Here is a 12,612-nt window from a genome sequence, read left to right as displayed (position 1 = left end):
GGGGCAGGGTGTGTTTGAGATGACCCCTGGCAGGGCAAAATGGTGTGGGTTAGCAGAAGGAAATGGTGGAGAAACCCTGATGAGGTTGGGGCAAAGCAGAACAGTGGAAGAGGTGAGTTGAAAGTGTTTTTTCCTGGCTAAACTGCTGTTCTGTCCCTAGAGCCTCCTGTCCAGGTTGAAGTTGGCTTGGATGACCAGCAGGTATACGTTGGGGACAAAGTGGAGATGGAAGCCGAAGTGTCTGAGGAAGGAGCCCAAGTGATATGGTCAGTTGCTTGTTCTGCTTGTTCCTCCTCTTTCTCTTTCTTGCACTTCCATCATCCAAATAACTATTTCTTTTAGCGTTCCTTCTTTGTTGTTCAGGTCTTTTTTACCCAGGGCTTTTTTTTTTAGAAAAAGCCTAGCAGGAACTCATTTGCATATTAGGCCACAGCCCCTGATGGCACTGTTGTTTCACATAGGGCTTTTTTGTAGGAAAAACCCAGCAGGAACTCATTTGAATATTAGGCCACACCTCTGATGCCAAGCCAGCCGGAACTGCGTTCCTGTGCATTTCTGCTCCAAAAAAGCCCTTCTCTTTTCCAACCAACATTCTGCCTCCTCTGCTAAAACATATCAAGAGAGTTTGTGTAATAGCTAGGGTTTGCCCTTGAAGGCTGTTTAAAATCTGCAACTGATTCTGAATGTGGCAACAAGATTGGGATGAACAACAGTGAGCCAAGAACTGCCTTTATGTGAACACCACTGATTTCTAGTTGGCCTCCAGGCTAACTTCAAGGTGTTGGTGAAACCCTTTAAAGCCTTTTCCGTTTTGGCTCATTTGAAGGAGCCTCTTGATTACACACAACTATACATGAAGCTACCAAATACAATTAAAAAGGAAGAACTGTCAACATGTTTACCGGGCGGGGCTGCAATAAATAAAACCAGCAATATGTGGTGCTTCCTAGAACTACCTTATGTCACGTACAGGTTTCCTCCAGAAGGGATGTAGTGATGCAGAGGATGCCCACAATGAGGTTAGGAAGACTTATGGCATCTGCTGTCCCTCATGGACCTGCCACTATCCAAATGCCTTTGTTAGTCTTGGCTCTTTTTTCACCCACCAGGAAGAAGGATGGCGTGGAGCTGACTCGGGAGGATGCTTTCAAGTACCGCTTCAAGAAGGATGGCAAAAAACACATCCTCATCATCAATGAGGCCACCAAAGAAGATGCTGGCCGTTACCAGATCCTGACCAATGGCGGCAGTTCAGAGGCAGACCTGGTGGTTGAAGGTCCGTGGGGACTCTCAGGGCAGGGAGCAGAAGGGCTCCAAAAGGGATTTGGAGACTTACCCAGGTGGGATCTGTCTGTTTCTCTCACCTCTCAGACAAACAGCTTGAGGTCCTTCAGGATATCGCTGATCTTACGGTCAAAGCTGCAGAACAGGCTGTCTTCAAGTGTGAGGTGTCTGATGAGAAGGTGACTGGCAAATGGTACAAGAATGGAGTTGAGGTCCGGCCTAGCAAACGCATCACCATTTCTCACAAGGGCAGGTGAGCCCAGAGGGAAGGGAAAGGTGGGCTTTAGGACTCTCTTTGTCCTTGAAGAAAGGGAGCTTTGTTGACATTAAGGCAGATGCTCCTTTAATCTATAGAACTGTTCCTGCATCTGCTGAACGTTGTGCTGCCTGAAGTGTTGCATTTGAATGTATGAAATCCAGCTTCAGATCCTTGCTTGGGTTTGAATCTGATGTAACAGTGCCATCTTAAGCAGGGCTGGTGCTAGGGTTTTTGGTGCCCTAGGCAAGCTGCCCACTAGCACCACCACCCCGGAATTTTTTTTAAAAATAGAGAATTGTAGGAAGTGCCAGGGACAAGACCTTCACATGACCATTTCTACTTGATCCTGTTAGTTGGAGGTGCCAGTGACAAGACGCTGTGCATGCGAGAACGATGCTCTACCACTGGGCTATAGTTCCCACCCCATGGCTCTGTTAAAGTTGAGTAGGAAGGACAAGTGGCAGCATACAGCTAGCACAGGCACTGTCCGCTTTTGCCTTTCCTGGGTCTGTAGCAGACCCAGGGAACACAAAACCAGCCATTGGGGAAAGCAGGCTCCAAAGAGCATAGACACTGCATGTGGGGAGAGGGGGTGCCTGGTGGCACCCGCTAGACTGGTTGGCGCCCTAGGTGGCCACCTACTTGGCCTACTCCCATGCATCAGCCATGATCCTAAGCACAGTTGCCTTCTTCTAAGTCCATTGAAATAATTGGACTTTGCCAGGTGTAAGTCTCTTTCTGATGACACCATAAGTGGCCTTGAACAGCTACCGTCTCTTAGCATCTCTTACCATCAAACTGGGTTGCTATGCAGCGATAAAATTCTACTCTCATTATCTAGAAAGGAAAAGAGCAGCAAGATGTATTTCCTGATAGCTTCTCCTGATTAAAATCCAAGCACTGCTGATTATATTTGGGGACCCTATCCAGACTGTTCACAGTGCCCTTGAGGTTCAGGTTAGTGATTGTAAAAAGAAAGGCTTGGACATTTGCAAAGGGCAAAAAGAGAATTGAATTTGGAAAACCGACATTGTACTTTTTTATGCATTTTTTTAAAAAAACCCCGCTACAGATGGGTGTGATAATCTTTCAGGAAAAAAATCCAAATTTCTTGGGGAAATTGTTTCTTTGAGAAGGGCATGCCACTGCTGCAGGATATTTCTCAGGGGGCTTGACAAAAAATCTGAGGGAAATCTGCACGGTCTGTCTTGCCTGTCTTGTCCTCCATTCGCTTTTCATCTAGCGCCATCTATTTTTGTTTGGCAGGTTCCACAAGCTCGTCATCGATGATGTGAGACCAGAAGACGAGGGAGACTATACTTTTGTCCCTGATGGCTATGCTATCTCCTTATCTGCCAAACTCAACTTCCTGGGTCAGTGAGGGAAAGGGCTTCTTTATGAGAGACTGGCAATTCTGTGGGAGTTTGACCCCACCCCCACCCCCACCCCCATCCCAGTTTCATAAGTAAATCACAGACTTGGTACCTGTGGCTGGACTGGCAACCCCCAAGCAGGGCTGACATCAGCATTCCCTCAGGTAGTGCAACTGCCAGGGCCCCACTGCTGCCACCTCCCTGCCCATGAACCTGCCTTGCCATCTGTCAGTGCACCTCCCCCCTCCCTCATTCACTTAGGAGGGGTTTTTTTGCAGCAGGATCTCCTTTGCATATTAGGCCACACACCCCTGATGTAGCCAATCCTCCAAGAGCTTACAGGGCTCTTTGTACAGGGCCTACTGTAAGCTCCAGGAAGATTGGTTCCTGCTACAAAAAAAGCCCTGCTTAGGAGCACTCTGCTGCCCATGCTGTTGGTTGCATGTGCTGCCTAGGGGAAGGTTGAACATGTGGCGTGTGGTGGTGCTGCTTTTGGCAGCCACAGTAGCAGCACCCCTTGTTGCACCCTGCCTGACATCATTGGAGGTCCTAAGGTTGCCAGCCTCCAGTCTCCCAGTGTTGCAATTAATCTCCAGGCAACCAAGATTAGTTCCCCTGGAGAGCCAATGGCTACTTTGGAGGGTGGATTCTATAGCATTGTACTCTGCTGAGGTCCCTCCCCTCCCCAAACCACATCCTCCCCAGGCTCCTTCCCTCCAACCCCCAGGTATATTTTAGCCCAGAGCTGGCAACCCTCAAAAGTGATTGTGAGCAGCTGTGAGTATACAAAGTGGGATGTCTTGTTAGTAAGCAGAATGCCCAGGCAGGTGTGGGGCATGCAAGTTGGTGGGTGAGAAGAATGCTGTAAGTTGGAGGCGGGCGGTAGGAAGAGGAGGGGAGGGAGCACTGAGCACTTTCTGCCCAGGGTCCCCCAAAATGTGGAACACCCCCCCCCCCCCCCGAGCTTCTCTGAACCCAACTCAGAGCAGATAGAAAGAGTGTAGGGGGCTGAAAGCTAATCAGTTAGCTCCAACCAGATTGTCTCCTGGTTCCCTTTGACAAACCATAAAGGTAGTGCTGGAGATTGATGGGACCTAAATGGAGAAAAGCCATGTGGGATAAGAGTTGAATAACGCAAGAGTGAAAGAGCTGGTTGGCTCCAACCCAATATCACTACACTTGTTTTCCACATACCTTTTTAGAGACACTGTTCAGGGCTTGTCTCTGGGAATGTTAACACACAGACTATAGCAAATGGGACTGGAAACTCCTTGCGAGTGTGTCTTTTTTACACTAGTTTGTCAAGATTCCATGCCATCTGCAGAGGCTGTACCCCCTACTTAGTGGCAGGCAGATGGGTTGGCATCCTATGTATTTGACCCCTAGATGTATTTGACATTTCTAGCATCCTCATTTCCCACAAGTGCACTGCTGTTTGGGAAGGTTGCTGTACCACAATAGCATGGAAGGAAGGCAGCAAATATGGCAGCATCCACCTGGAGATGCTCATTGCTTTTCTTCATTTTTTTCTCCTCCACTTCTAGAAATCAAGATTGAATACGTCCCTAAACAAGGTGAGTTCTGGGCAGATTTCCCTTGAGGAATGACAGTGGTGGTGGGGGGGGGGAGGGAACCTGAGATATCTCTTAATTTTAAGTATTGCAGGGATGCAGGTGGACTAGTCACTTTATTTGACAGAGCATGGCAGAGCCATATCTCCTATACCACCTTCTTATTCTAGAAGAGCCAGTGTGAAACTAGAAGGCCGAGCCGCTAAAACATAGAACAAAATACATCTATTTATTGTAAAGTGCACCATAACTACAAATTAAAAACAGCATTCATAGAATGTGGATAAAAACAAAGCGGTAGTTGGAAAGGCAGTACCTCACCTCCACCAGTAAAACAGTGATTCACCTCAAGGAGTAGTCAAGAGAACCAATGGAATCATAAAATGTTTAGCCAATGGGCTCCATAAATGACAAAGAGGAGTCTCTGAGTAGGTGGCCTGCATGTGGGACCCCTGAAGAAGTCCCTAGACTTGAGAGCAGAAGGGGGCATTGCTTCAGGGGACAGTACTGTGCCTAGAGTCTTTTGGGACTGCATTCATGTAAAAGAGAGGGTTGCTTTCAGTTTGATATCATTGTCCTTTCCTGTTTCTCTAGAGCCCCCCAAGATCCACCTGGACTGTTCCGGAAAAGATCAAGAAAACACCATTGTTGTGGTGGCAGGGAACAAACTGCGCTTTGATGTGCCCATCACTGGGGAACCGGCACCTGTTGCCACCTGGATAAAAGGCGATGTGGTAGGTGTTGTATCGATTTACTTAATTTCGCCTTTCTTGTCCAGGCTCAAGAAGAAGAGTTGGGTTTTCGCAGCTGTGGAAACAGGGAAAAATACCAGAGAAATGGGACTGGATTGTGAAAGTTTTATCGTGGAGTGAGATGGACAAATTAACTAAAACTTTAAAAGACTATGATCTAGATATATTCAAAAAGGAGTGGAAGAAATTTAAAAGATATATGGAGAAAGAATGGAATATAAAAAGTCATTGGACAATTTTTTAGTAGTAATGAGAGAAGAAAAATATTGAACTTTGATTGGTTAGTGGTACCTTTATAATTGAACTTAAATTTATAACTTCGGGGAAGTCAAATATTGGAGGGAGGGGGTTGAAATACCATATGGGTTAGTATAGAAAAGAGACAATTAACTACTGTAACCATATGTTATTAATAAATTGTTAAAACACAAGAAGAAGAGTTGGGTTTTGTACCCTGCTTTTTTGCTACCTGGAGAAGTCTCTAAGCAGCTTACGATTCTCTTCCTCTTCCCACAACAGTCAGCTTGTGAGGGCACATGGCAGAATCAGAAGGCAATGAAATTAGAAAAGTCAGTGCAAATACGTGCAGCAAACAATAAAAAACAAACAGCGTGGTCCAAGTTACAAGCAAGGCAAACAATCTGTATAACAAAATAAACCTGTATAACAAAGTGAGAAAGCGATGCAGTAATAGCTGCACACTGCATGCAATAAAGAAAGGAAGTGTAATGAAGATTTCTTTTAAAGGGTATTGTGGATTTTAAAAACCTAATCGTAAGCATATATCTGGTGGTTTTGGTTTCTGGGCTGCTTACCAATTTTTATTTTTCCAGCAGTGTTTTGGTTTTGTGTGACACTGAAAGGAGTTGTCTTAATCTCCTTCTAATTAATGGTTACTCTTGGTTGCACTAGGAGAGTCAGCTTGGGTTGATTGGTTCTTCCGGGATGCCCATTTTTGGTTGTCCTCAGCCGGCTGAGGGGGATTTATACTGTTTCCCAAAACCGCTTAGTCATTGTTGTTTTTTTTGGCAAAAGCCTTCCTGCTTACCGGCTGGTGATTATGGGACTACGTAAGTAGTGTTAGTTATATTTTATAATGTTGTTATTTTGTTTTCACCAGTCTATTCTGAAACTGCCTGCCAGCTCAATAAAGTAATATTTTTGCTTATCTTTGAGTTGTGTTGCCTTGTCCGTCACTGTAAAGAAAACACCTTGCTCTGCCTCGGTGTGAGGGGAGTATAGGTTGTTACAGGAAGAGTAGAAGAAAACGGCCTGAAAGTTTTGCAGATACATGATTGCAGCCGCCATCCCACATGGCCTCTCTCTATGTGAGTCCCACCATCCCTGGTAAAACCTTGTCAGAGGTCAAAAGGGGCATCTCCTCTCTTTCTTCCATATAAACGCTGTAGGATTCACCCCAGTTTTGTCAACTGCACACTTTAAAAAAGTGTGTGTGTGTGAGGGGGGGGGGGGTTTAACGTAAAACTCAATGGGTTGGATCTGTTGGCAAGAAAGGGAAGAGGGAGTCCTCTTTGACCACTAAAAAATCTATGATGGAGTCAAGGGACCTGTGTGGACCACAGTCATGTGAGATGGGGGCAATCATAAGGAGAAGAACTGGGTAGGATGCAGCCAGAACTGCTGGCTGGATCCAACCTGATATTTGCTGATTTCTCTCTGTCTCTATCTCTCACACATACACATGGTATTGGAAATCTTGCCCCTGCATTGTGTAACTTACTTTTGGGTCTGTGAATGTCTAAATCCTTTTGAGCATTCCTGACCATCCTCTGTTATCCTTCAGGTCTTTACCGACACTGAGGGCCGGGTTCGTGTGGAAGAGCGGAAGGAACTCAGCAGCTTTGTGATAGAAAGTGCCGAGCGCTCTGATGAAGGGAGTTACACCATCAAGGTGACCAATCCAGTGGGTGAGGACTCAGCCACCCTCCGTGTCAAGGTTGTGGGTGAGTAATATGTCCACAGGAGCACAAGTAGTCCTAGCTGGCCCAAAGTGATCCTGATGATCTCTCCTTGTCTTTTCCAGATGTTCCCGATCCTCCTGAGGCCGCACACATCACTAAGGTTGGAGAGGACTGGGCCATTTTGGTGTGGGAGCCACCTAAATACGATGGTGGGATGCCAGTGACAGGTGAGAGCTTCAAGTGAACATAGTGGATGAGATCAATTTTGAGCTTAAAATTACTTAATTGCAGCATTGAGCAACTAGGACTGTTGCGACAGAAGGTTCAGGTGGGGCACAGCCGTGTTGGTCTGAAGCAACAGAACAAAGTTTGAGCCCAGTGGCAGCTTTTTAAGATCAACAAAATTTAATTCTGCATATAAAGTTTTGTGTGCATGCACATGAAAGCCTATACCTAGAATTAAACTTCATTGGTCTTAAAGGTGCCACCGGACTCGAACTTTGTTCTGTTGTGATTGAAGTGTGCAGAAGCGCATCGTACAGTGCCACCCTAAGCACCCTTTTAAGCCAGTTGACTTCAACTCACTTTGAAGGGTGTAGAACTTTGAAGGGTATGGATGGCTCAGGCTAGCTCAGTCTTTGTTGTATCTCAGAAGCTAAGGAGGATTGGCCCTGGTTAGTATTTGGATGGGAGACCACCGTGGAATACCAAGGCTGCTATGCAGAGGCAGGCAATGGCAAACCACCTCTGAACATCTCTCGCCTTGAAAACTCGACAGCTTCACCATACGTTGGCTGTAACTTGGCCACACTTTCCACCAGCTTGCACTTGCAGCCATGTACTGGCTTGTGAGATGATGGCAAGAAAACAGAGTCACATCCGTTACAGCAGCGATGGTGCAAAATCAGGTAAAAACAAATGTTATTAATTCAATTTCCAAAAATTCCCTATACATTTTATCAACAGGCTTCATCAGAGGAATCTGTAATATAGAATAACAAAGCTGGGTTTATGTAAGTATAGTTAAAATTACATAAACAAGATGCTGTACGAAAAGTTAAAACCAGGCCCTAATATATCAGTCACATACTGATATACAGATTATTCTTTCCTTGAGATTTTTACCTAATTTTGCACCATTGGACTTGGCCCTATTTTTAATCTCCTGCAATATAGAATCATAAGAGTTGGAAGGGACCCCCAGGGTCATCTAGCCCAACTGCCTGCAGGAACTTCACAAATACCTCCCTCCCCCAACATCCCCAGTGACCCAAGAAGATGGCAAAAAGCCTCCAGGATCTCTGGTGGGTATGATGGGTAACACTGTTCCACTCCTACTCACTGTATTCACAATCTAGGAGCGCTCCCCCCCCCTCCAGATTTTGAATGTGATGAACACTGTGTGAATACCTACTTATGGCTTTGTTCCTATTCTAAATATGTAGCTCTTTAAAATCAATGTCTTAGTAAATAGTGCCTATGCCATGGATGTAGGAGAGTAACTTCCTCCCCACCCAAGTCTGGCTGGCTTCTTTCTTAATTGTTTTTAGCATGGCCAAAGATGCATACATAGCCATTGAGAGACAGCCTCAGTGCTTATACCAATTATCTATTATGTCACCCATTAAAATATAGTTGGCAAGGCAATGACCCATCATTTTGTGAATGTTTTCATTTTCTTTTAAAATCAATGTTTCCTTGAACAATGTGCATTCCATCATGGGCTCCATTGGGGGAGTTGAAACTGACTAGACCTTGTATCTGCTTGTTTATCTTAGTCAATTTCACAACCCTGTTATCTTGCACAGTACAGAATTCCCCTCAAACATATTGAAGAGCCAGTTTGGTGTAGTGGTTAAGAGCATGGACTCTAATCTGGGGAAATGGGTCTGATTCCCCACTCCTCCACATGCAGCTGCTGGGTGACCTTGCATCAGTCACAGTTTTCTCAAGAGCAGTTCTCTCAGAGCTCTCTCAGCCCCACCTACCTCACAGGGTGTCTGTTGTAGGGAGAGGAAGGGAAAGGAGACTGTAAGCCACTCTGAGACACCGAGTGAAGGGTGGGGTACAAATCCAATCTCTTCTTCTTCATCATCTGTGACCAGCAAATGACTGAGGCTGCAATCACACACACTACATAATACACTTCAAATGTACTTTCCAACTGAATTTTGCCAGTTCACATAGTAAAATCCTGTTGGAAAGTGCATTGAATGTGGATTGAAAGTGCATTATTTGGTGTGTGTGATTGCATCCTGAGATAGCATCTAGAAATACCCTGGAATTTCCTGGAACTGTGGCATGATATAATCAGGTTAACCCCTGACTGAGGAAACTACCTGAAGATGGTATCTCCTCCCATCACCCATTCATCTTGTATTTGCGTTTATCAGGGTACCTGATGGAACGTAAAAAGAAAGGAAGCATGCGCTGGATGAAGCTAAACTTTGAAGTCTACACAGATACTACCTACGAGTCTACCAAGATGATTGAGGGGGTGCTCTATGAGATGCGTGTCTTTGCTGTCAATGCCATTGGAGTCTCTCAGCCCAGCTTGAACACCAAACCTTTCATGCCAATTGGTGAGTGGGTGGAGTAACTGCTGAGATTCAGACTGGGGTGGAGTAGGTAGGTGGGACGGGCAACGGATCGATGAGAAACGGACGGCGATAAGGGCAGGATCATTCCTGTCTCTCAGTTTTAGACAATCAGATCAATCTCCCCCCTGCTCACTTATGTGGGTCCTTCTTCAGGTAATTCAAAATAGTAGACAACGAGAGAGGACTCACAACTGGGAAAGGGGTCAGGGTTTCCCTCCAAAGCACAGAATTGTCAGGCTTTTGGTTCTAAAGGCATACCGAACGTTGTAACATTGTCCACATGGATCAGATGTATTTGTAATCAATGTTCCCCCCAAGCTGCAGAGTCTTGTGAGCAAAAATTCTTCTTTGTGAGCTACTGGCATGAAAGTTGTGAGCTACTGTATAAATTATTGTGCTCTGGGGACATCCTTCCTTTAGTTAAGACAAAAATGTGTGAGCTGGAGGCTAAAAGTCAGTGAGCTAGCTCACCCTAACTCAGCCTAGAGGGAACACTTTGTAATTCATGTTCCTGTTACCTACCACAGCCCCCACAAGTGAACCACTCCACCTCACCTTGGAGGATGTGACAGATACCACGGCTACGCTGAAATGGCGTGCTCCAGATCGTATCGGTGCAGGGGGCATTGACGGCTACCTCATTGAGTACTGCAAGGAAGGAAGTGAGTTCCTGAAGCAGAAAACAAGATGAGTGGGTCTGGAAGAGGAGAGGGGGCATCTTTCTTCATGGACACTCTCTGATACCTCTCAGTTAAAGCAGGAACTCCAGAACTGCAGGGTGGCCAGGAAGTTGCAGTTTCCTTCCTTCCCCTTTCCTGTGTCCCAAGGGCACCCAGTAGAAGCTTCCCCATGTTTTTTATTATTCAAAGCATTTCCAAAACCACCTTTCCCCAAAAAAGATGTTTCAAGGCAATGTGTGTAAAATCTGTCAGCAATAACAGTATCAGTTTAGAACACAGAATTCCAAGCCTTTGAACTGTGGTCTAAAATCCCAAACTTAGACAACCCTCCCCATCCTACCAACCAATTAAGGAAAAGCACTTTGAAACGCTACCCTTCCTAAAAGCTAGAGAGAGTGCCTTGGGTAGCTCTAATGGGAGTACATCCCATATTTAGGAGGGCCTGTGGCGATGGTGGGGCATCTGCTTGGTATGCATGAGGTCCCTGGTTTAATTCCCAGCTTCTCCACGGAAAGACATCAGGTAGTAGATGATGTGGAAGACCTTGACCTGAAAACCTGGAGAGCCGCTGTCAGTCTGAGTAGATGAAAGTAACTAAAGTAGATTGTTTGTTTCAATATAAGGCAGGTTGATATGACATTATCAAAACAGACACCCTTTCATCCTGCATATCTTGACCCTTGGGGGTCTACCTACATGTTAGACTTTCCCTAGGTCTGTATATATAATAGTTTAAAAAAATGTGACATAATATATATGGAGTGATGGCTTTGAAAAATATATGGCATGATGGCTTAAAAATATATATGACATAATCAGGGCTTTTTGGGTAGCAGGAATTATTTTGCATATTAGGCCACACACCCCTGATATGGCCTATCCTTCTGGAGCTTACAGTAGGCCCTGTACTAAGAGCTCTGTAAGCTCTTGGAGGATTGGCTACAACAGGGGGTGTGGTCTAATATGCAAAGGAGTTCCTGTTACAAAAAAAGCCCTGGACATAATAGCTTGAAAAATCCCTACCTTTTTCTCATAGGATATTATCATTCCTCCCCATCTTGTCAATCTTATTATATAACATAAGTGACCTCATAGAGAGTTTTGTAAAATTTTCACATAAGTGAAAAGTGAGTGAGGTTAAAATAAGTGAGGTTAAAACCCTCTACTTGAGGCTCTGGAGAGCTGCTGAGAGTTTGAGAAGACAAGCCTGACTAGCAGTGGGACATAGTATAAGGCAGCTTCTTTTGTTCATGCCATCAGGATACAGACTACCCTGATTGTCTTTGCCCCTCTAACCTTGTCTTCTCCACACCTTTTCCAGCTGATGAATGGATAGCTGCTAACACAGAGCTGGTTGAGCGCTGTGGCTTTACTGCCAAGGAACTTCCTACTGGCGAGAAGCTTCTATTCCGGGTTGTTGCGGTCAATATTGCCGGCAAGAGTCCACCAGCCACCTTTGCACAGCCTGTCACCATCCGAGAGATTGTCCGTAAGTCCACTGTGGAGTCTTGGTTCGTAATCATTGAGCTCTCAATCTTCATCATTTAAGAGAAGGCTATGGAGCAGTAGCAGACCCCATGCTTTGTATGTAGACAGTCCAAGATCCCTTGGTATCTCAAGTCCAGAAGTTCTCAGCCCCCGACACTCACAAGTCAAAGGAATGGTTTATCTGACTTTCTCCTTATACAGCTAATTGATGTAGGAATACTAACAACTTGCTGGAATGGACAGCACTCTCTGAAGCATTCCTGAAGAACTCAGAGAGGTGAAATGGATAAACTGGTAACTTGAAGATTATCTCTGAGGCTGTGTCTGCACAGCATGGATTCTCTGTTTTCTCTTTCTTACTGCAGAACAGCCCAAGATCCGTCTTCCTCGCCACCTCCGACAGACCTATATCAGGAGAGTCGGGGAGCAAGTCAATTTGGTGATACCTTTCCAGGTGAATAATAGCTGGGAAAACTATCAGCTCCCAAACTTATAATTGGGGACACTGCAGGGGGAAGTTTAGAATGCTGAAATCCTAAACAGTAGACACAGAGACAAAGATTCTGCATTATTTTGTTTGTAAAATGCAAAGCTCATGCTCCCACAGCCACAGTTTGTCTAGCCGGGACTGTGTAGGGAAGGGAGAGGGGGTTTAAACCTTCAACCACTGCTGCTCAGTGTTA

The 12,612-nt window shown here is 45.3% G+C and overlaps 1 protein-coding gene across 1 annotated transcript in view; it reads left to right on the top strand.

The window, feature by feature from the left end:
• The window catches only part of MYBPC2 (myosin binding protein C2), a 52,667-nt gene that overhangs the window by 18,153 nt on the left and 21,902 nt on the right, over positions 1-12,612 (top strand). The window contains exons 10-21 of the mRNA XM_060255584.1: positions 161-266; positions 1,110-1,276; positions 1,372-1,537; positions 2,810-2,916; positions 4,461-4,490; positions 5,082-5,221; positions 7,044-7,203; positions 7,284-7,388; positions 9,555-9,743; positions 10,289-10,423; positions 11,763-11,930; positions 12,295-12,383. Of these exons, the coding sequence (XP_060111567.1) occupies positions 161-266; positions 1,110-1,276; positions 1,372-1,537; positions 2,810-2,916; positions 4,461-4,490; positions 5,082-5,221; positions 7,044-7,203; positions 7,284-7,388; positions 9,555-9,743; positions 10,289-10,423; positions 11,763-11,930; positions 12,295-12,383 (1,562 nt within the window). The remainder of the gene's footprint in view (positions 1-160; positions 267-1,109; positions 1,277-1,371; positions 1,538-2,809; positions 2,917-4,460; positions 4,491-5,081; positions 5,222-7,043; positions 7,204-7,283; positions 7,389-9,554; positions 9,744-10,288; positions 10,424-11,762; positions 11,931-12,294; positions 12,384-12,612) is intronic.

The sequence above is a fragment of the Heteronotia binoei genome, chromosome 15 (assembly GCF_032191835.1).
Source record: "Heteronotia binoei isolate CCM8104 ecotype False Entrance Well chromosome 15, APGP_CSIRO_Hbin_v1, whole genome shotgun sequence".
Classification (NCBI taxonomy): domain Eukaryota; kingdom Metazoa; phylum Chordata; class Lepidosauria; order Squamata; family Gekkonidae; genus Heteronotia; species Heteronotia binoei.
Note: the sequence above shows the minus strand (reverse complement) of the source record. Positions and strands in the feature narration are given on the sequence as shown.